General features: G+C 48.5%; 1 protein-coding gene across 1 annotated transcript in view; it reads right to left on the bottom strand.

Annotated features, from left to right (window-relative positions):
* Positions 1-14560, bottom strand: part of LOC119446709 (matrix metalloproteinase-2) — a 229453-nt gene extending 214893 nt beyond the window's left edge. The window contains exon 1 of the mRNA XM_037711228.2: positions 14145-14560. Within this exon, the coding sequence (XP_037567156.1) occupies positions 14145-14309 (165 nt within the window). The 5' untranslated portion in view covers positions 14310-14560. The remainder of the gene's footprint in view (positions 1-14144) is intronic.
* Between the last annotated feature and the right edge of the window lie 10403 nt (positions 14561-24963).

Genomic DNA, 24963 nt, shown 5'->3' with positions numbered 1-24963 from the left:
GCGGCGGGCAAGTGGCCAAGTGAATCTATCGGCGAGAAGGCGTGCCTGCCTAGAGGCTATACCTGAACGCCCAGTAGCACGGGCGCGTTTGCTGTGTCTTGGCTATAGCGGAGGCGAGTTAACTGCGATAGAGGGGATGAAACTCGACAACTGCTGGCAGTCCTCGTAATTAAACGATTAGAGCCACAAACTCTGCAGCCTTTGGTGACCGGTGGCCGCCAGTTTCTCTTAATTAATCCCCGTCACCGACGCACGAATCGTGCACGCTGCAAACTGTATGGCAGGCTTCACTGCAAAAGCTCAGTCGTTAAACAACAACATGGTGGTCAGAGTGCAACACCACTGCGATGGCATCGCGATGTTGGACTAAAATTACGACCATGCCGAAATATAAAGTTGTCGCCCGACCGTGTACAGCAGGAGCAGTTTTATGACGCAACCATGCCAGCCTCGAAAAACATTTACGGGCAATTCACGAACACAGATCTGGAGATGCAGGTGGCTGGTATTTGTATCTGCGAATCGTACAGCGTCCACCACAGCGAAGCACAACGAAGCGTGTGTTGACGGAAAGTTTTCGCACAGCATTCGTCATTTATGCCGAGTACTCCCTATGCCTCCCGCGTCACTTTATATCCGCACGGCCCTTTATTCGTCATTGCTTCATACACGCCAGTCTTTTTGTGTTGCGCATGCGCGAACCGGCGTGGACCACAAAGCGCGAACAGTTAAGCGCCGGTCACAGAAAAAAAAAATGCAAGCGTTGTATACGCGTTGGTCGAATGTTACTCGACGTCATGCCGCTCTCTCTTACAAGCAGCAAAACCGCGACTGCAACCGGCCTAAATGTGCGGCCTCAAGCTATGATTCCTCCAGGACACATCGGTTGTGCATATTTAGGAAGCTCAGCAAGAACGTCACCGTGGTGCAGAGACGGTATTAAGGGTGATACTTTAATTATCCCGTATACGGGGAAAGCGGCACAAACTTCACAGGCAAGAATGACTACCTTACAGGAAAGTCTCTCAGATGGTCATTCTTACCGAGTTTAAACACCACGACAAGGAATGTTTCGCGAACTCGACAGCCATCAACAACTACGTGTAGGCAGATCGTACTTCAGCAACACGAAGATCATGGCGCTGAAAAATGCGAACCTGGCACTGACGATATCTTTTTATCAGATGAGTTATGTTTTCCATCTTCTAAGATTTTCATGCCGCTCTATGCGACTTGCTTTGCGCGAATGTGTTCTTTTCACCCACGTGAAAAAGTGCTTCAAGCGAGTACAGCGAGGATTGATTGATTGATTATCGAAAATATTGGCAGCAAGTATAGTATGATGCCGGCTTCGCCACAACGTTGAATAAATGAATTAGGGATGATGATCTGGGAAGTGAAACCTTTCAGCTTTATAGCAGTTCGCTATCAAACGCGGGGCAGTCTCCAATCTTAATATTAAAGAAGGCACAAAAATGTGTCACATGCCTCACAGTCTGACATATAGGCTGAAGAAACCGGACATATAGATTAGACATTATAGCTATGGCTTCCGACGGCTGTGGATGCGGACTTTGAAAATCGAGCGCTGAAAATGAACGTGCTCCACAGATGCAGTCTTTCGAGCCTGCAACCAGCTAAATGAATCAATTTATTTAAGCTGTGGAGGCACGTATCTCACCTGTCGTCCCTACCTTTAAAGGCAGGGACGAGATTCTACATGCCGATACCTGGCGTATATACAGAATATAGTTGAAGACTGTTCGACGGGAGATGAAGATACGATGCATTCTCCTGACCTGCAGTCGCAGAAAATACTTATTCTCAGCAAGCGTGGCCCGAGGAATAGGCTGAACCTGCTACGAAACGCTCATTTCCCCCGCATTTTCGCGCGCATATTTGCGATAATTCATCGCAACGCAGTTTCGGCAGTCACGCTTTCGTCGATGCACCGTATAGTAGTACCTGCGGCAAACTTATGACCAGCCGAGCGTGTTTATTCAGCTCCGTGCCATAAATCAGTGGGCGACTGCGCAGTGCAACCATTCTCACCGAAGGGAGAGAGAAATAATAGAAAAGAAAGAAACGTGTAAGAAAACTGGGCCATCGTGGGCACCGATATAGCCCGAAATGACGGTGTGCCCTTTCCACACGCGGCGTTGGCCCAAAACGATGGCCGCAGCGTGCTCGCATGCAGACGGCTATAACCACGCTGTGACCGCGGGGTGACGGGGATTTTTATCCCCGGGCAGCTGCTACGCATGCGCTGCCGGTGCTGTTGTTGCTGCCGATTTCATTAATTATCGCGCGGCACGCGATTCGGCTGCCAGTGCATCGGCTCCGTGGATCCTTGGCGGGCGCGTGGCCGACTTCATCGAGCGCCGCGCGATGGTTTCACTCGTTCCGCGGAGGCGACCGGTTCATTCATGAATGGCCCCCCTATATACCGATGCGCGCCCACCGAACGGTCGGCAACGTCCTATTTCAGGGTATACGCACACGAGCGCACAGCGCCGGAATCCGGTTTTATCGAACGCGGGTGGCCGCGCACGTCTCTTCTACGGCGCCGGGTATACAACGGGGCAACGTGCCGTACTCACGCGGGCTTAAGCGTCCTGCGGTGCCGATGCGTATCACCTTTCTGCACGCACTGTGGGGTGCGTGAAAGTGTTTAACATTAGGAATAGCGGTGGCCCGTAACTACAGGTTTGCCTACCACGCGGCAGGTGCCGCTCGGGCGGAGCAATTGCTGGCTGCTATACGATCGGTGACTTGGCAAAGATAGAGAATGCGGCTATGAAATCGAATATTGCTCCCTGTGACGAACGAGGATGGCGGCGCGCTGCAACTGTGGGAGGATGCACGGGAGCTGCTCGTATACACGGGAGACGTGTTGTTCCTTAGTGCCTCTATTAAGACCGCGTGAACACGGTATAGGGTACTTCCTCTCGCCCGAGAGTCAGCCGCGAGCCCGTTCTCGTATACGGAGCGCGTCGGGGTCGCCCACGCAGGTATCACGCGCACGCGTAGCACGCGCCGCGGTCGGTCGGCGTGCATCTCTGTGCGGGAGAGGCTCAGCCAGTGGCTGCCGACAACACGCCGTCGAGCCACGAAGCTAAGCTGCCTGCACGCGCGCGCATCGAAGAGCAATTCACGACGTCATTCACCCCGCGTGCTGCTATTGTCCATTGTCTGCCGATTCCTTGTCGTTTGTCAAGAGCCACTTATTATCCCAGAATTTTGTGGCGGGACGGCGATGCTGCGCGTCTTAATTTAGAACGTCTTGACATACCGTTATACGCCTGCCGTCACGGCGAGGCGCTAATTGCGCGTACGCGCGCGTCGCGGTGTGCATCACGCAACCGCTCTGTTCTCAACCTTCGCTGGAACGGTAATTGTAGTTGGGGGGCTTAGGGAACGTGTTAGAACGGTCGTTCTTTCTTTTTTTGGCGCCCTTCTTTCTCTAATTTCTTCTTACGCATTTCTCTCAATCACCCCAATACTGCCACTATTACGCCTTAAACAGGACTCGAGCTTGGAAATGCGGCTTATTCTCGGCCCATGGCAAAGCACCACCTGCGCGTTACGCTCCACGAAAGCGCTGCTAACGTTCTTGCGGGCCACGAGCCTTAACGAAACGTTGTAATTGGTGTAGTATGTGTGTGCGTGTGACTGTATGTACTGTTAAATGTTTATCACTGTATATATCATAATCACCACCCAGCACCTGGAGTAGCATGTCAGGCGAATAGCCAGGCTAACATCTCCAGCATCTCGCTAAAGCATGTTTCTCTCTCTCTCTCCCAACCACTGCCTCCTAAACTGGCCTTCGAGCAGTTCAAGTGTCCGCGTAAACGCGAGGCAGGTATACGATGTCCGAAGTCACTCCTTCCCACTCTCCTAGCAATAAGTGATACTACTGATACTACTACAACTGTTTATCTAGCTAAAACTGCACGAACGGTCTGCCAGTGTCCACAAGCCGTGATCGCGACGTAGGGCAACGCTTACTGCTGTTTTGCACTGTCAGTTGTTTATTTTTGCACCCGGCTTCAAACGCGAAACAAACTTGTTTTAGGGCAGTGCACATATGCTCCTGAAAAATATAATAGCACATTTTATTTTTATGTTAGTCAGCCACAGACGTAAGGCAGTGAGCACCGCTTTTATCGCCTCACTTTGCCCTCACCCAGACAAAGGAAGGCCGTATACACCACTGAGGAACACACTCTACAAGCTTGTTGTGAACTCTGTGCACGCCCCATGGTTTCGCGTTTTCTCCTCCCCACTCGGCTCTTCTCGTGGTCAACAAGTTGGCCGCGTACGTTCCTCGAAAGATGCCTGCGGAAGGCCGACCGCTAACAAGCTTTAGCGAAGCGAGCGCCCACTCGGCAAATTCTCGAGCCAACGTAACGCCGCATTTGCAAATTCAGCGGTGCATTTCAGGATCCGGGTCGGCGGGGCAGCAGCGATCGGAGCGTTGCTATATAGCTGCCCACGTCGCTTCACGCGCCTGCGCGCCTGCGAGCGTGCGCGAACCCGAGGTATGCATTACGAGCGACGAACTTTTTCGGTGAACCTCATCGCCCTTGGATTACAAGGTGCGAACGGGGTGGCATGTATTAAGGAAAGCGCTAATTCCGGCTCTGCGATAACCTACGTAGCACCAAGGAGACTTGAGCACCAACGATGGGGCCAACAAGAAGAATGCGCGTTTTCTCGCTTCGTGCCTTTCGAAAGAACCCGCTGAGGGCCTAGTTTTGTCAACATACTCGATGTTATAAATAGTGAGACGACGGGCACAACAAACGCGGAAGACGAGATACAAGCAGCTGTGCTTTGGGGAGCTGCGCGTCCCGCCACATGCGCTCTAAAGGTATTTTATTTTGCTATACATATCTGACGGCGACACCGTTCGTAAGAATAGTTACCCAAAGGCGTCGTGAACTTGTTCGCATAGCAAAAAATAAAGCACGAATAAAGAAATGATAGGTTGGAATGTTTGCTGCAAAACCTTTCGATCGACTAGTCATACCTGCAGAGAGGAAGGAAGATAAAGCATTGCATTTAGGATGAAGAGAGGGAGCGGGAACGCGCACGGGCCGGAAAAAGCACGCGGCGACTACCAGAAACTTCTGCGCAGCCGAGTTAAAGCCGTTCTCGCCAAATATTATATTGGCCAGTGCTTTAAGATCCCTCTTGTTTCGCTGGTTTTGTAGGTTATAGTGCAGAACGCTCCACGGCCAAAATGATTACGCCTGCAACCAGTGCATTCAGACAAATTCAGTGAGAAGAAAAAGAAAGGGAAGTGAGTGTGCTTTCGTGTTTTAATTCGTCTATAGCGCGGTGTGCTTCAAAGACTTCGAAGCTTCGACAAACATTGAAGGGTGTCCGATAATCCTACCGGTTATTTTCTCTTGAGTGGATCCCCAAGTGGCTCCCTTCTTTTCGGACATTTATCGTTTCTTACTTTTCTTTGTTTTGGTTAGTAAACGCGGGCAAACTCACTCGCGTGGAGCGGTGAAAGTGCCTCGATCGCGTCGCTTACCTCGGCGAACGAATGCGGCTAAATGAAGAGCGGTCTCAGCTTCGCGCCCACCCCTGCCAGCTCCGTCATCACGCGCGGAGAGCATGGTAAAGTAAACAAGCTGTGTCGCCGCGAAGCCTTATCGGTCGCCCCAGAAGCTCTGGCCGAAGTATAGTGAACTGGGAAGTCTTGGCAGCCCTTGAATTCCCGCGACTCCAATCTTATCGCCTCCGCAAGATGCGGAGGAGAAAAGCCACGAACACACCGAGGAGCTCGCTCGAGTCCTCGAAGGTGGTGTCGCGTACGTCTTAGTGCCGGGATTCTTAAGGACAAGAGGATTGCCTGACAGATCACGACGACTGTTGCGCTCTTCTTCGCGCAAATTCACATTCCCGTTTCGTCATTGTTTGCGTCCACTTTAACCTTTCAACCTTTATATCACATTCCCCAATGTAGGGGACACTATACACTTTTTTCACTCTTAAGAGAGATATATAAACGAATCGGGGAAAGGTAGGGAGGTTAACCAAGATCGTGCTCGGTTGGCTACCCTACACACACTTCGGGAAAAGTAAGAATAGATCAGAAGGAAAGAGAAGAAAAATAATAAAAAGTCCGTCATTGTGAACACATTCGCAGAGGAATGTCTGCTGTCACGAGCGTTCGTACAGTACAGTCGCCTTCAAGAAGTGCAAAAGGTTTTTGTGGCCTTGTGCATACAAGAATGCATAGGTCATACGCTCTTAAGAGTGCTGTTTCGTCTTATGGCTAAAACCCCTAACTTTGAGGCTATAAGAAGTTTTATCGTACATGACAGCGAGCTTGTAACTACACATACGATTAGAGAAGCAGCAGTTAAAAACTGCGTATTAATTTTGACAACATATGGTGCGCACAGAAATATCTACTTCAGAGTTTGACCACGAGAGCTATCAAAGTTTATTTCATAGTGTTCGTTTTGTCTGTCGCAGTTATCATCATGCTTGCTTACCACAAAAACCCGCCAAAACAGAAAGCTTCATTTGACCCCCTCATCAACGATGCGATCTTATCCCTAACTGTGAGGGTCTTAACCACGGGAAAAACCAAGCACTCTTTATACACTTATAATGGTGTTAACGTATTTATTGTGTATTGTGCATTAGCCTAGCGTCCCGCATTATTCTCTATATCAAAATGAAGGCGGTCCTTACGCAAGCGGCTCGCTTACGTCCCCGGGTCATATATGGTGGTAAAGCTTCGATATTGTCTTCTTCCTAATGAATAGTGCCGGACTCGAGCCTAACTCGAGGCTTTCTTCAACGCCAGACATCTGCGCCCTCGAACTTCGGTCGATATGAATACAGCGCGGCAGCATATGGATTGCGAACTCTCAAGGCTACTCTTAAGTAAACAATTGATGCCTTGAAGCAGCTGTCGGCTTTAACTTGCGCATGGAGGAAGCAGCTGTTCAAATTAAAAATGTACGTGGAGAGACCACCGGCTAGGCTTCAGTATATTACGTTAACAATATTCAACTCTTCTGCCGAACAACAGAGAGAAACTACCGCGACAAAGTTGATTACAAAAAAAAGGAAGTATATATGTTGTACACACATTTGAAATATCTATTGCGAAGGAAAAAAGGTGTGACACATTACGTCGCAAGACAAGAGTTTGTGTTATGCACTTGAAACAGATGTACCCTATACTCCTTACTTGCCGCACCATGTACAACAGCTAAGCTCGCCAGTGGCTGCCTTGATTTTCCTGCTCAAGAATGAAATTGAGGCTACGAAAACAAAGCTCCGAGTCATTATGAAAAAAAAAAAATCCGGGCAACAGCAACTAAAGCAGACTATGTTGTCTTCTTCGTGGCTCATCCACAAAAATACAAGCTATCTAAACAAACCAGAACTCAAGACAGGGAGCAATGACGTCATCGCCTCCAAAACTCTGCCAACTGATATCCAGGGACGAGACTCCGTGCGTCAGAAGCCTCACATAAACAAGTTTCTCTCTTTGCTTCGTAGTATACAAAAATATAGCTTTTTTTTTTTTGTAATTGTATTCCGAGACGCTGCGGGCAATATATGAGCGGGGGGACGGACAGTCACGAACCAAGATCATCGTTGCACACCCGCATCATCGTCTCTTCCTCGTCGTTACTAACATCGTTTTCGAGTGGCCGTTTGAGGCTAAAGGCGTTCGATACACTGATGCCACCGAAGCTATCGCTGATGCTGAATGCGCAGTTACGCACTTATGTATAAACTGACCACCAAAGAAAGAAAGAGAGAAGGAAACCAGAAGCGGCATCCGCCGATTGTTCCCGATGACATCACTGGAAAGCCCGCCGGACAACACTGTATCGACCGGAACAGCCTAAGGAACTTGGGAGTCATGATCAAGGGTTTTCTCAGAGCTGATTCCTGTATCCCAAAATATATAATGGTGCGCGTCCGTGCAGAAACACTACGTTGCTAATGCGCTGTGATGCGATGTGATATCCAGGGCGCAAGAAAACTATTTTTCTCGGCCCCCGCGTATCAAAGACAGAACTTTTAGGGTGGGGTGTGCGGGTCTCGGAATAAATTGCGAACTCGAGGAAGTGAATAGGTAGTCGCCGATTGGCTATCTAGACCGAGACCGGCCAATTGGTTCTGCCCGCTAGTGCCGTAAAATAGCGCTCAGGTTGTGAACTCGGTGAGGGGGGAGGAGGAGAAAAGAAAGAGAGAAGGCAGGGGTGTTAACCAGAAAAGCGTCTGGTTGGCTACCCTACTCCGTGGGAAGGGAATGGGGGAACTCACTGCAGGAGATTTCTCACTCTGATGTCTGTTTTGGTTAGGTTTGTTCGTTTGTTTGTTCGTTCGTTTGTTTGAAATATTGAAGCACTTATGCCATTATGTGATAGGGTGACACGTCTCTGTCAATCCTATCACATTTTGAAAATAATTTGCGATAATAGCTTTACTAATACTTTCTTTAAAATTCATTTTTATTCTTTCTTTATGTTTCATTGCGTGTTTGTTATTGATGATGATGAAATAGCCGGCTCTTCGGTAGTCCACTTTTCACAAACTCTCATAGCACGATAAGCAAGAATAATCAGTAGGCGTTGCGTAACGCGAAATACGTCTACGATCATCAAGGGTGCGTCTCGAGCCATAAGCAAGAAGTGAGAATGATGCCTGCGCGTCGCCTTTACATACAAAACGCGCTGTCCTATGTATACAGGGATGGATGAACAAACTCCATGCAGCGCCGAAAGTGAAAGGCAGCAGAAACACTCTGGCACCGAAGACGTCATTTTCCGGGCCTGAATTCACAAAGCAGATCGCACGTGAAAACTGCCGCGTTGGCTCATTGGCTATAGCGCTCCGCTGCTGAGCACGAAATCGAGGATTCGATACCCGGCGGCTGCGTCAACATTCTTTTACTTTTGACCGGAGGAGGAGGACCGAGGTCGAATAAGTCACTGGGGATGAAATGCAAGAACGCCATATCGAGCTTTGGGGGCACATTACAGATGTATGGATTGTAATTCACCACTACCGCGTCTTTCATAACCCGTATAAGCTGTTTTAGGACTTAAGATCTCGTGATCTTTTTCGAGCAGAAAAACGCTTCGTAAGAACGGCCGCCGGCTAAGCTCGATAGCCAGCAAGGCAATAAGGATTATCGTTCCAACGAGATGCACGATCTTACGAACGACCAACTTGGTGTTCTTCATTTTGGCTCCACGTTCTGCGTTTTTTCTCGCCACTGGTGCATGCGTATCCGCGATCGAGTCAGAGCGAGCGACTAACCGACCCTCGCAGGTGTAACTTTCTGCGTCCTCATTCGGATTTAACAGCGTACAACCCCATGCCCGATTATGTGCACTTGCTGTCCGTGCCCAGAAAACCCTCATCCCATCATCGCCTTCGAAGAAGCGCAGAACAGCCCTCTCCATGCCTCGGTGGTGCCGTCCCGTGAACCGTCAACGAAGTGAAAGAACTTAGGTGATATACTATACTGGCAGCTATCTCCTTTGTCTACGATGGGTGAGCTGCGTGAATCTCCTCGATTTTGGTTTTTAATGTCACCTGACGCGCGTGATGAGCTGTCTCAGTGGTGAGCGCCATTTGTACACACGAAATATTTATCTTGCTTCTCTTCTATTCCTCGTCCATCTTCCGCTATCTCCTACCCGCTATGCACGCGGCTTCCAACCGGAACCGTTTCTTCTTAATCTCTCGCGTTCCTTTCCTTTTTATCTCTCTCTATCTTCACATCTCGCTCTCTTAACGCGCACAACGTGATTCAGCGGCTGCACCGATTCTCCGTATCTCGGATGTCCTGCTTGGGCACTTGCAAACACGCACATCCTGCCCTACAAATTTATTTATTGTTTCAGGCGACGATCTCCACGCGAAGCATTTAGTCCTCGTCAGTAAACGTGTAGCAATAACCTTCATAACGCGTGTTTCCACTCTGCGTCGTTTGGCAAACGAGACGCACATGAATAGCCGACCACGTCAAAAATAAATCACATAATAAAATGAGCTCGTCCGCTGTGCGACACCTTTATGGCGTGGCGTTGAGAGCATAAAGCAAGCGACGCGTCCGCCGCGTTATACTTTCGCGCGCATCTCCAACAACTGGGTAAATATAACGCGCCTCATTCCGTGCGACGCGCGCCGAGATTAAGTGTGCAGAGCTCGCATAACGAGTCCCGTAAAAGACGAAGTGTACGCATAATAAAGGCTTTGTTTCAGTTTGTTCTGGCTGTGTACCCGGTGGAGAGTGGCGGGGTTTGGACGGGAGCCACGTGACGGGACGTTTGGAAAACAAATTACGCCTAGGAATAATAATTATGACTTTTGATCTACAGCCACTGCGTTTTGGATTCTGTTAAGCATCGCTATACACGGGTGCGTACACAATAGAAAAAAGTAAACATGATGATTCTTGCTTAATTTTTTTCTTGTGCGCACCTGAGTCGTGAGTTGAGCAGGCATTTTGGGATAATTTTGTAGTTCTGTCCTTTCTCACGCGTTATGCCTGCCATCACGGGCAATTACGAAACGACCTCAACGATGCATGGCGGCTGTTGTGGCTGACGCGAACCGCCGCCATTATGCGACGGGATAAGCAACCTTCGCTTCGTGCCTGCGTCTTGCCATTCGTCTTTCATACTTTTCTGCAAGTAATTCGAAGTCGGTATACGTTATTTTCCTAAAAAGATCTTGCTTCCGCGAATAATTCCGTTACTTTTTTTTTTAATTGTTCACACCTTTTAGTCGCCAATGTTGCGTCAAAATGGCTCCTAATGCGTCGCTGGAGTCGAAAGCTATCATTGGCCGGTTTTCTTGCGCGGGAGAACAGTGCGCATGCGGCAGTGCATCAGTTATAAAGAAGAGAGGGGAGACGCAGCATGATTGCGCAAAAGTATCACACGTGTATCAGTGTATCGGTGGCGTTCTACATGCCACGCCGGGCTTGCGCCTTCCCATTCAACCTTGCTATAAAATTTAACTTCGGGACCATGCATACAACAACCATTGTGAGTGTCGTCAATGAAGCCTTCAGCCACAAACGTTCTGGGTCTTTCGATGCTGGATACTTCTTACTTCAGTTTGAGTCATCCCAGTGGTTTATAAAATTCCCGATAATCTCGCGTAAACATCTCCGCTTTGCGCAGTGTCAACAGATGTCTACAACAATGCCACTTTTTTTTCCTCCCCCTTTCTCTTTCTCTTTTTGTGTTCAGTACTGCGTTAACAGGCACTACCTAAGCTTCTTCGCGGTCAGATTAAATCGAGTTGCCACGGTATTACATGTATACTTGTCATTTAGCCTCAGCGTAGGTCTGACACTCGCTAGCGAGCGGGTGGTGTTATAATTAGCCTCATGCGCCTTCCTTGCCTTTATCTCATCTTGGCCCCTTTCACTGCACCTCCTGTGGCACCGGTTCGTTACTGCTTCGATGCTTTTAAGGAAAGTGTGGCTGCTTCTTGAGAATACTTGCTTGGGCTAGTTTGTTCAAATATAACAATAACTTTGAAACGGCGCGGAAGGACGACGCGGAAGGTAAAACAATGAACACACACAGATAACAGACGTCGGAGCCTGTGTGCTTCCACGTCGTCCTTCTACTCCGTTTTAAAAATTACGGCCTCTTGAGCCTGGCACTTGCGAGCCCTGGAAACGCAGAAACCGCAGCTTTGACAAAGGGCCGCTTCACGGCCCATTTAAACTATCCTGTCAGAACCGGGCGGCGTATATAGTACCCTCGGCGACGGGGATTTCATTCGTTCGCACGCGCATTTTTGCTGCAGCCGAGCAAAACCAATGGAGCGGCAAGAAGAGACGGTCTAAACGGCCGCCATAATCGCCTGCTCTTTCTCTTCCGGCCGTGGAAGGTCGTTTTCTCGCCCATGCATTATAGAAGCGCGCCTCGGCGAGACACCGCCGACGCTTCGCAGAAGACACGCAGCGGTCCGGCGCAGGAAGTTTGTGCAAGTTCGCTCTGGAAAAACGGTCCGCGCCCTTCCGCGGCTCTCGGTAGTGAGGAAACGGAGCTCACCACAGTGCAGAGAGATGCCCGCGTTTTTTGACGTGGCGAGGGAAGACTTGTGCGTGCACCACACGGAGTATGATGTTATAGTAGTGGATTTGTCGCTGCGGTGTGCGCAGTGTAGCGTCAAATGGAGATGTACATGCGGAGTGCCGTGCGCGTGGTGTCACGAAAGTGAGCAGAGACTGAAAAAAAAAAAAAAAAGACAGAAACTGAAGTGGTGTCGAAGCGCGTTCCCGTGCAACCAGCGAGAAATCGCTCTCCGGTGACGACGAAAAGCTGTCATCGGAATCTGTGCTGCTGTTGGACCGTGAAGGCAAAATTTTAAGACGAAACGATACGGTCGTATGTGTCTCCCGTGTCCTATACGCGCTTCTAGAAAGTCTAGAGAAATAGCGCCATCGAAAACAGGATATAACGAAATGTAAGTTCGAGCGAAAGTTATTGCAGTTCCTCAACGAAAAACTTCGCGGCTGTCGGTATCCGTACACAAACGCGTAATTTAACATCGAAAGAACCGTCACACTCGCAATTTCGTTGATTGTTGCGGTGAGCGCTGATTACACCTCTGTGAGGATATTCCGTGCTTAAATTTCAACGCTATGCGTATTTATGCAAAACAGTCTACAATTGGCGTACATCTGACCTGTCGCATTTATCGTGATTGTCCAGTGTGTGTGCGCAGGCCTGTCACAATCGTTCGTATTAGCGAATATATGCGTCGATTTGACAAGTGATTGACTAAAGCTACAGCTCTCCGCTTCGCAGCGCTGCAGTGATTATAGTGTGAGAGAGAATGTACGAGGTTTGGTGTTGTGACGCCTATGCAGTGCCCGGACGGAATGTCAATTAAATGGCTCTGTTTGGAAACACAAGTGGGCGTAAAAGTTACCGGGCCCGTGCAGGCACTTCTCCAATCACCGACAGGAAGCGGTCTCGCCGCTGCGCCGCTGTCATTACTCTTGACTCAAACCACCCGTGATGCGTCTGCACACCAACTATAGTCCTTCAATCCACGAAGCAGATCGTCTCTCGCATTACACGGGATGTAATCGGAACCTCTGGCTTGCGAAGATACGGAGAACAATGGGTAGGCAGCTCTACAAAACGAACCAAACCGTTACTGTCCCATTCATTGATCGTGTAAGTTATGAAGCGACAAAACAAATTACGTCGTATAAAGGAGACGAGAAAACACTAAAAAACAGATGGTCGTAATCTATATTACCTTGTTGCTTCCTGTGATCAAAATACGATCATGCAACTACACCCCCCCCCCCCCCCCCCCCCGCGCGCGCTGAAGAACATTCCGCACGCTTATAGCAGTATGCAATAAATTAGTACGTTGTTCGCATTCTGTTGTGGGTTGCCATACAACAAAATCGCGCGCATCCACGTTATTTGCGCTATAGCAGCTGTGCTTACTTGAAGAGCAGAATGTTTTGACTCCAACGCGGTTCGTATATGAGTATCGCTAGTGTTTGAAGGTCAAACGTCTTCAGTTCAACACAACTCCTGCACGGCTCACTTCCCCGCAAGCAGACTTCACCTACGCGCAAGAGAAAGCGACCTTACGAAAAGTCTGCAGTGAAAGGCGCGACGCGGTGAGCGTTTTCACCCTTCACCCTTTCACAAATTTCAACAACTTTCAGATATGTTGAAAAGGCATCCGATCGGTTCCGACTAGCGCAACGAACCCGCACATCGAGTGCAGAAGCTGTGAGAAAAAGCGGAGAGGGACATCGCGGTTGTCGAACCTATGCTGGAATCAAGTACCTAGGAACATGAATTAATTTCTGCGACAAATAACATGCAGAGGTCTCAAAAAGTGCAAGCGCGCGACCTGTTTGCCAGGTCACGTCATTCCTGTTGACTCGAGTTTGACGAAATCATCTTTTCTTTCGGTCGCTGTCGAGTTTGACAGGAACGCCTTTACTTAGGTTACTTTCGTTTGCGCCGGACTTTTCTGACTTCGGACATACATTCGTGCGGAGTTCATTCTCATGCACTGGAAAGGAGAGGAGCAATTAAGATGAAGCACCGCTGGGCGGGCTTGTGAAGAGTGTCGTCACTCACCAGAGCATCCGCATCCGAGACCGATGATTCCGTTGCCGGTCGCGCCTCGGACGTTGCCGCCACGGTCATCAACATCAGCAGCAGCAGCAGCTGGAAGGAGGCCTGCCGCGTCCTCTCCGCTGACGGGCCGCACCGCGGGCTCCTGTGACCGACGGGACCCTGCATTTGCCTAACTCTAGCGGCGCGGAGTCCCTCTTTGCTGTCGTCTACTCGAGCGGCTGTCGCGGCCGTGGCCAGCGTGCGCCATGCCTCGCCCTAGTGCGAGGAGACCCCCCCGCGTGTCGTCCGAGTCCGCGCGCACATCGTCGTCCCAACAGCGGCGGCGGCTGCACGCACCCGCGATCGCGCTCTCCGTCGACGCCCAGGCGACCGGCTTCGGCGGAGGCTCGTGAGTCTCTCCTCCGGAGGCGGCAGCCGGCTGCGTGCACCGGCGCCGCCGCGGGACCCCACCGCTTTTCGGCCATGGGCGGGGCTTGACGTCACGGTGACGTCAGCCGTCACTCGCGCGCGCCGCGCGCCCTTTGAAACTTCGATCCTGTCTTGGCGTTTTCCCGGGCGTTAGGCCTTCGACAATGTGGCACACACAGCTATATTCTGACGACCTCAAAATCCATAGGTATTGGCGGCCGTACGTACCAATGGGCGTAGGTCGGCAGCATAAGCCGGTACTCATACTCACTCACTCATATTTTAGATGACCATGTAGTCACTCGCACACATGTGCACTCACGTTCCTAATCACGCCTACCCATACACACCAACGCTCGCTTGGGTTAACTTCCATGCGCACTTAAGGGCACACGCTCAAGCTCCCACTCGCTGCCGCTCCCACGCACCGGCGCTAGCGTAATACACGTCCACACACACTTACCGACAGTCACTCACGTCCACACTCACGTACATCCACTCAAAATCCCCATCACTGACTTTCGTTCGTACTCACCTTAATCAGCACTCACTCATATTCATATTCACCTGCACTCAGAACTGATACTCTGTCTCACGCCTGTGAAATCGGAGTAGAGCGTGCATGAGTCAGTATACCGGTGAGAGTGCCGACATATAGAAATGTGTATTGCTTGGACTACCTGACTGACAGGTCAGTGCACGTGTCGACAAATTACAGCGACACGACGTTACACTGTTGTAGTGATCCACATCGCCAGTGGCCAGGGAGCAGACAAGAAGAAAAAGAAGAGAAGCTCATTAAGAATGTCGCAATAAACCGATAGAGCCACTATGTCTTCATAGAAACTTTACATTGGCTAAAACAAAAGAAGATCCTGAAGAGCACCTGGGAAAGGTCCTCGAAGCGCTCAGCACTGCTAGACTCAAGATAAACATAAAGAAAAGTGAGTTCTTTTGCAGGAAAGTGGTATTCCTTGGAAGAGTATTTGATGGAAGAATCAAAGGCACTAAAGAGGAAAGCGTTCAGTGCATCAAGAAGCTGGCAAAACCAGCTTACCACTATGGACGAATTACTACTAGCACTGAAGTATACTACACGTTCGGAACACCATGCACCTGATAATGAGATGTCGGTTATTAGAGGCGACTACCATGAAAAAACACAGCCACATCATTGGGGGCAGCAAATACTAGCACTAATTGTAACCGACACTGCAGCGTGACGCCCAATGTACAGTGTCAGGACTTGGATCAAGAGCGATGCACTGTTGACGAAACAGTATTTCTCACGAAGACATGCATTTTGAGCGTCCAGATGCAAATGGATGGCCGCACTTTGTCAGTTTTTATTGATACTGGTGCTTATGTAAGTTTATTCAACGAGAGCCTAGTCGATGCTGACAACATTGTGCGTGGGAAGACCGTGTGTGTCTGCGGCTACGATGTTTCTTGCCGAGAATATAATAGGTGTACATCAGCTTATCTGGATTTTGAAGGCGAAAAGTTACAGGTTGAAGCACTGGTGGTGACCAAAGTCAATTTTGATTTTATCGTATCAAGGCTTGATATGAAACGCATTACGATTAATATCCTCTGGAATGATTTGAGCACCATAGGAAGAGGATGTCACCAACATCATATGGCTCAAAGTATTGATCGTAAGCTGTCTTCCGCAGATGATTTACCCTTGAACGTTTCAGAACTTTTGTGCATTGGCGCATATACAGACGCCACAACAGCCATTGAGGTGCCTTTCCTATTACGCGACAGCACTGTAGTCAAGAGAAAGCCATATAGCCTCAGTCATGAGAAAAAATATGGTTAAAGCAAGAGCTTCAAGGAATGCTGGAGGTGGGAATCATCAGACCTCTACTTCATCTTTTGCCTCGCCCATTACGATTGTTCCCTAAAGAAGATGGGTCATTTCGGCTCTACACAGATTGTAGACTAGTAAACAAACAAACAGATCTCTTCTCATATCCAATGCCGAGAATTGATGAAATCATTGACGATACGGGAGGATGCCAATGGTTTTCCCGCATTGCATGCCTGTGCAAGGGATATTGGAAGGTGCCACTAAAAGAGGATACTAAGAAATTTACAGCATTTGTTGTCCCATTCGACATATATGAGTACAATAGGCTGCCGTTTTGATGGAAAAACTCCGGATCATGGTTCCAAAAGATGATGAACGATGTGCTCAAGAACTTCATCGGAAAATTCTGTAATGCATATGTGGACTACATAATTGTATACTCGAAAACAAGAGAATATCATGAAGAGCACCTGGGAGAGATCCTCGAAGCGCTCAGCGCTGCTAGACTCAAGATAAACAAAGAAAAGTGAGTTCTTCTGCAGGAACATTAATGGTGTTTTTTGGAAGAGTATTTGATGGAGGAGGAGGAGGAGAGAAAGAGAAGGCAGGGATGTTAACCAGAAATGCGTCTGGAAGAACCAAATGCACTAAAGAGGAGAGAGTTCAGCACATCAAGAAGCTGGCAAAACCATACAACATTCATTCTTTAAGAGTGTTCCTTGGGCTCGCAGGTCACTTCTGCGCGTTTATAAAAGACTATGCGAGAAAAACAAAATGTCTCACGGCACTGACACAGAAAGGCGTGCCGTTCGTATGAGTCCGAAGAATGTGAGAACATCTATCTGGAACTTGTGCGAGTAATTTCATCGGACCCTGTGCTGACACTCCCAGACTTTGACTTGCCGTTTGAACTTTACACAGACGCTTCTCATTACGCTGCTGGTGCTATCCTTTATCAACGAGACGAAAACGAGCAACCTGGCAAGGAACACAAGGTCATCAGATACTATTCTTGTATATTCACGAAGTCGCAAGAAAACTACACAACAACGGAAAAGGAAGCATTAGCAGTCGTTAGAGCCCTAAGATACTTCAGAAGTTACCTGGAAGGCAAAAACTTCAAGGTCTACACTGATAATGAGGCTGACGTATCGCTTAGAACTTGCAATCCCAAAGGGCAGAATAGCCCGCTGGGTGAGCGAAGTTCAACAATTCAGCTTCGACATAACGCATAGACCAGGCCAGAGGCATCAGGACGCTGACGCGTTGTCACGACTCCATGTGCCGCAAGAAATTTCTAAAGGAAGTATCAACTTGATGCAACTCTGGGAGGGTACAGAAGAGATGTAGCTGCACAAGGGGAAAGTCTATGTTCCTGAAACAAAAGTGCCCACAGTCCTCAAGTTTTATCACAACAGTCCTCCAATCGGGAGGACATGATGGATTTTGGAAGACCTACCACAAGCTCACCAAGAGGTTTACGTGGAAAAACATGAAAGCAGATGTTGCCAATTACGTCAAGACGTGCCATGAGTGTCAAATGGTCAAATCAAAATGCAAACCTCGTGGGAACAGAATGGTGCTGCCAGAATACTCAGCGATTGCATATTCATCTTGCCTTTGCTGAGCTCAAGAAGAAAGGTGAAGGCGTTATAAGAACTCAAGCTTTTCTGGTCGCCGTGGATGAGTACACACGCTTTGTTGCCGCCAAAGCTGGAAGAAAAGATGCGAACTCCGTCATATCTCTTCTCGAGCGGGAAATCTTCAAGAACACCAAATTGTTGCGGACAATGGACCAGCGTTCAGAAGTGAGAAGCTGCGCAGTTGTGCTAGAGAGAAAAACATTGCACTCCGCTACCCAGCACCTTACCATCCTGAGGCTAATTCTCTCGCCGAACGAATGATCCGGGACCTCAAAATGTTTATTAGGTTATATCCCGAGTTTAAAGGAGGCTGGAAGAGCGCCTTGAAGGCAGCAGTGTCGCACCACAACAGGTTCTACACAGCAGGCATTGGCTGCAGCCCGCACTTGGCTGCCTTCGGTACTATTCCTTGGTTGCTGGCTGACCGAGTGCTGGGCTTAGTCGACAAGTTTGATTTAAAGGAGCATCCCAAGACCCAGCTGCAGCGACAGAAATACCGGATGACCACGAAGACCCACTTTGATCGTCTCCACAAAACAGAGATGCCAGAGATCAACCCTGGATCCATGATATTGGTGAGAAAAGGAGTGAACTCAAAAACTCCATTCACTGGTCCATACTTCGTTGTTAAAACAGCTAAGCAACAAGGACTGTTGAAGACCATCTATTATAATGGACCAAGTGGTAGAATTGAAGAGGCATCTGTCGGTAATGTGCTACCATATTACCAGCGTCAGGGCAACGACAGTCGGCCGGAGAGTGTAGTGATCCACATCGCCAGTGGCCAGGGAGCAGAGAAGAAGCTCATTAAGAATGACGCAATAAACCGATAGAGCCACTATGTCATCATATAAACTTTACAACTGTGTTTCTAAGGGACTTTACCATGAGGTTCTCTAAGTTCGACGTTTTTTAACATCGCACCTATTGGCTTGGAAGAATGCATTCTACATTCCCTGTACGCTGACAACATCTGTGAGTGGTGCTCAGGGCACAAAATACGTGTGTTTCGTCCTATAGGCTGCAGAGAGCCATTGACTCTCTTAATGAAGAAATTGTCGCGAGGGCTTCAAATGTCGCCTGAAAAGCGGGACGTCTCGCGCTACAGAGTAAAAGTTGCAGGCACTGCAATTCCCTACGTTACGATACAAATGATTATGTGTCACCACGGACAAGTTCACGACATGGTCGCTGTATGTCTGAAGGTTGTACGAGAAGCTTGCTCCTTTCGCCCAAATTTCCCGCGTGCTTTCCACCAATTTTGGTGGACGCTCTGTCGACACCTTCTTTGTCTCTATGCTGCACCACTGTATGAAGGTCCCGTACGGTACTCGTTTCCTGCACCATATGTCCCCTAGGGCTCAGGCGAACACGCAACTCTTATAAGGAATGCAAGTACGGGAGCCATTCCAGACAGAAGGCGCTTGCACTGTCACTGCATACGTGGGCAGTAGTTACTTCGACTCCGGGTGTGATACGTCACCAGAGAACGCAATCATCCGCTTGCAGCTAGTTGTGCTCGTGAAGTGTGCGATCTGCTTAACCTCATGATTACAGATGTTTCATCTCTTTAGTGCCACCTTGGAAATACGCTACGTGGGAGACCACTACGGCGATGCCCGGTATCAAGGGCGAAACCAACACTCCTGATCCAGCGCTAGCTTTCATTGCTCTTGAGTTAATTTCAAACTGCTGTAGCGCCTACTGCCACGTATACACTAACGGCTCGGTCACATCTGACTTTTAGTAAGGCATAATTAAGCATACGTTGTAACTGGAACGAAAAAAAAATTCAACACAATCAAACAATGGCTGAAGCTTTCACTTGAAGTTAACATCGTTAAAGACAAAACGATGACGAAAAGAGACCCCCCCCCCCCTCCCTCCTTCCCCAACGGCACTGACTAGCAACCAATTTTTATTGTGTGTCGACGTCAGTATATGGGGTGATCATTTCAAAATTTTCCGGAATTTTTATAAATCACCTGTCACTGAAAACGCAGTTCTAGTCCTGGAGATGGATTATTCAGAGAGGCGGATATTACATCCACGAGAAAACGGAACACATATTCGACTAATTAAGAAATTAATTAATTAACCTTTTCAGTAATTACTTAACGTGACGTATTGCAATTTACGAATTGTAGCTTGTGAGTTAACAAGGCGTATCCACTTACAGTTACAGAAAGGATACCAATAGAAGGGAAGCGCAGTCGAGGACGGCAGAAAACTAGTTGGAGTGCATGATGAAGTTAGGAAATTCGCAGGCGTAAGTTGGAATCAGCTAGCGCGAGACAGGGGTAATTGGAGAACGCAGGCAGAGGCCTTCGTCCTGCAGTGCACATAAAATATAGTCTGATGATGATTCACTTTGAATGAATTGGCAAAATGGCACCAGTTTGGAGATATGCGCCATAAAACTCGCCGCAAAATGCATTGTTCCACTTACTTTTTTAACAGAACGCTCTTTCATGCATTGAAAACGCCTACTAAACAAGAAAAAGCGCACTGTTCTGTCGCTGCAAGAAACTTATCACTGACAGAGCAAGGTTGGCTTATCAGTCTAACGCTGCGGAGTAGAAACGTGCCCTCCATCCGTGTCAAACACAATTATTTTCATTCAACCCTTACTTCTTACTTCAAATCCACGCAAGCTTTGGAATGTTATCGGCATGCGCGAATCCGATGAAGTTCACTTGAAGAACAATCCAGGATTTTTTGTCCCAAATAAACAGTGGTGTATCCTACTCAATAACACATTTTCATCATCTTTTTCACATGTTGCACAAATGGTGAATAACCTTTCCTATTATTTCTGCACTTGACTTCTTACAAATGGACCCTATTCTTATCGACTGGGTAGGCATTTCTAAACTCATTCAAGTTGCGAAAATTTTATCGTCAGGTGGTACCGATGGTATTAACTACAAGTTTCTGAAAAGCACCCAGACTTATTCATCCATTATACTGTCATAAGTCTTTTCTCAGTCATTGCAGAGTACCACGTTGCCGGACAACTGGAAGGTGGGAAAGGTGGTTCCGGTGCATAAATCTGGTGACGTTCATAGCCCTCACAACGACCTTGTGAGGGCTATGAACGTCAAGCAGCTTGCATGGAGCTGACGTTAGTGAAATCACTAACGTCAGCTCCATGAAAGCTGCTTGAACACATAATATATTCTAGCCTAATGTCGCATCTCGAATCGAACTGTTTCTTCACACCTAATCAGCATGGCTTTCGCAAACACCACTCTAGCGAAACTCAGCTGCTCGCTTTTACTAATGATTTGTTTTCCATTTTGGATTGTTCTTCATTTGTGGATTGCATTTTTTCTTAGATTTTGCGAGGGCATTTGATACTGTGTCACATCAACTACTACTTTTCAAGCTTAGTAAACTACATCTTGATACTAATATGATGAAGTGGATCGAGTGTTTTTTGCAGGGCCGTACCCAGTTTGTTACAATTATGACTGTGACTCACCTGTATGCCCCGTAACATCCGGAGTTCCCCAAGGCTCCGTACTAGATTCTTTGCTTTTCCTAATTTATATTAACGACCTTCCTGATTCCATTGACTCACAAATTAGACTCTACGCTGATGATTGTGTATTATATAGACAAATAGCTAAACCTTCTGATGCAGCCACTCTTCAATTCGATCCTTCTGCCGTAATTTTTCCTGGCTCCTGTGTCCCTAAAACTTCCTCTATATAAAACTCCTGTGCGTCCGAAACTAGAGTATGTCTCTTCCGTTTGAGATCCCCACACCAAATCACTCATACAATGTCATCGAATCTATCCACAATCGCTCTGTTCGTTTTATACTTTCTAATTATTCTCGTTCAGCCAGTGTAACGCCTATGAAGAAAACATTAGATCCTCCCTGACCTTTCCTTGCGCCGTCGTATTTCTCGTTTGTGCCTCTTTCACAAAATATACTTCACCAATGAAACTCTAAAGCAATCACTTTTTATTGCACCCACTTACTTTTCATCCCGCCTGGACCACCGGTTCGAAGTTGCGGTGCCAAGCTGCAGGACTAACCTATATTTCGATTCGTTTGCTTCCGAAGACTAGCGCAGACTGGAACCACGTACTTTCCCACCTCCGTCATGTCCATCGCAGTACCCGAAGCCTTCAAGTCTGCTGTATATGAGCATCTTCATTAATCTGCCTACTACACATGTATTGTCTATTACCCACTCCTCTCTGTAACGCCGAACGGCCCTGAGAGTAAATAAACGAAATGAAATGAAATAAATGAAGTACAAAAGTAACTGGACCACCAATATATTTCTTCGCAAAGTTCGGGAATTTATATCTCGAAACTGGTGTCATCCTGAGAATTCGTTCCAAGTGGATCCGCCTTGCGAACTCCCCGGCTACAATTTGTAGATTACAATGTATGCCGTAAGATAATTAGTGAAAAACGTAAGTAGTGAATTTCTGATAGTTAGTCAGTTATACATTTCGATTTGTTGTGCAAATAATGGCCGCCTGTTTTAGTTATTCAGGTGAAGCATTATAATTGGGCTATCTGCTACAGGTATCTTTTTTTTTTTAATGCTTAAATGTCTTGGCAGAAACACCCGGTATATTGACGTCGACACGCAATAAAGGTTGGTTTTTAGTCAATGCCGTGGTTTGTCTCTCTCTTCGCTATCGTCCCGTCTTTAGCGCTGTTACCATTAACGTAAGATGTCTACCAACCAGCCCAATACAACACGCTGTCCTGAACATAACACCTATCGGGAGGCATGCCCCCACACCGAGTTCACTCATTTAGCGATGAGGTCACCTCTCGGCTGGAGTTCATGAAAACAAGCCCCCACAGCTGAGATAGTGAGAAGACGTGGCTCCCTGGTTGATGTCGCATGGGCCGTCGCGGTTGAAGACCGGGGCGGCATTTCTCGCGAAGTTATGGTCGCATCTCCATCGTCATCATCTCTTCCTCGCTCGTGGCTCGTCTGCCTCCTAGGTCCATACTTCGGTCGCTTCTCTGCTGAAGGTTAGAACAATGTCTCTCTCTCTCTCTCTCTCTCTCTCTCTCTCTCTCTCTCTGGTAAGCGTTGCTCTTTCGCAGATGGTGCTTCGCTATTCGGGAATTTCTGCAACTTCTTCTAAGAGGGGCGCCATAGTACGCCACAGTCGATACCGCGCGCTACCGCGGACGGCCCGTTCGTTTTCGACAACGCGCTTGTTCCTGGGTGTCTCCCTACCACCTTTGCCCCGGCGGAAGTGGCTCGGCTCGACACCGGCCCCGCGGGCTATGAGCTCGCTTTGTCCCCGCTCCAGCCGAGGCGGCCCGGCCGTAGTCCTTTGGAAGTAGCCGCCGATTAGGGCTTCAGGAAAGTGGTTGAGGACATAGAGAACGCAAGTGGGGGTGGGCAAGCCGAATATATTTTTTTCCTGTTCTTTTTTCGCCGCAAGCTGGGCGGACGTTATGCGCGCAGCAGCGGACCGGGCAAGTGAGGCAGTGAACAAATCTTTTCAACGCAAAACAGCTGGGCCTGGTTTGTGAGGCGGCGGATTTCGTTTTGCATCTTCCTTGGCGTCCATCGGCTTCGGCAGAGGATGGAGGAGGTGCAGTTTGACTGAGTTCGTCTTGGCCATTTTTGACGCCAACATTCGTTCGCGTGACGCATGGAAGTATTCATTATGCGTAGGAGAATTCATGGCATGCGGGGTGATGCAGCTAACGTCGCGGCCGTCGTAGCCAGCGCTCGGCGCGCCACGACTCTTGCCCTAAGTGAAGTTCGCTTCTCGGGTGTCGGTGAACCGCCCGTCAGGACTCCATAACGGCAAATGCCGACACTCTTACGACGAAATGTTATTGAGGTCAGCTACTCGATTTCCCTCGGCGAAAACAGCTGTCGTCTGGTTTCATGGTTTAAGAGAGAGAGAGAGCGAGGAGAGGAAAGGCAGGGAGGTCAACCAGACGAGCGTCCGGTTTGCTACCCTACACGGGGGGTAAGGGAAAGGGGGAATAGAAAGAGGAATATAGGGAGAGAGTGAGTGCTGAGTACAAGTGAGATGATGCACAGGGACACTATAAGCGGTCTCTTAAACCGCTGCACTTCAAGTAGTGTACTAGTGCACGAATCGCTTTTTGTGCTACTGACGGGTGTAGCCATGGTCCGAGTATCTTTGACTCAGAAAGCGGTCTCGAGTCCAATCGGTTTAAAGTTCTCATGAGAGGGAGGCGTTGTGCGTCGTAGAGAGGACAGGTACACAATAGGTGTTCGATGGTTTCCTCGCACCTACAGGAGTCGCACATCGGGCTCTCAGCCTTTCCCATACGATAGGAGTAAGGGTTCGTGAACGCCACTCCCAGCCACAAGCGGCACAGCAAGGTTGCTTCGCCGCGGGAAAGGCTAGATGGCAGTTGTAGCCGTAGAAAGGGGTCCAACTTATACAATCGGTAATTGAAGGCACTTGAACTCCAGAAAGCTTGTGACTTTTTGCGTGCAAGCAGACGAAGTTCCCTGGCAGTGTCCGTCCTCGCCAAAGATATTGGATGCGTCTGGGTGTCTTCGTGGGCAGACCGGACAGCCCTGTCAGCAAGATCGTTGAAGACGATGCCACAGTGAGCAGGAATCCACTGAGAGATTATGTTGTGCCCTGTTTCCAGAGCATGGTGGTGTACTATCCTGATGTCGGATATCATCTGCTCGTAAGTTCTGTGATGTAAGGCAGACTTGATATTGGGAAGAGCTGACTTAGAGTCACAAAATATGACCCATGGCTTTTCGGTGACATAGGTCATAGTGGCAGGGAGGGCTGCAAGTCCTGCCAACCTAGATGCAGTCATATTGGACAATATGAATTTTAGCTGTAACCTGCTTAGCTGAAACGACGAATGCGGCATGCAGTTGAGCTGGTAGGTGAGGTCGAACCGTCGGTATATATATGTAAGCACTCATGATATATCTGGTGCAGTAATAGGAGC

This window comes from Dermacentor silvarum, chromosome 3 (assembly GCF_013339745.2).
Source record: "Dermacentor silvarum isolate Dsil-2018 chromosome 3, BIME_Dsil_1.4, whole genome shotgun sequence".
Lineage (NCBI taxonomy): Eukaryota > Metazoa > Arthropoda > Arachnida > Ixodida > Ixodidae > Dermacentor > Dermacentor silvarum.
This window is presented reverse-complemented; position numbering and strand designations above follow the sequence as displayed.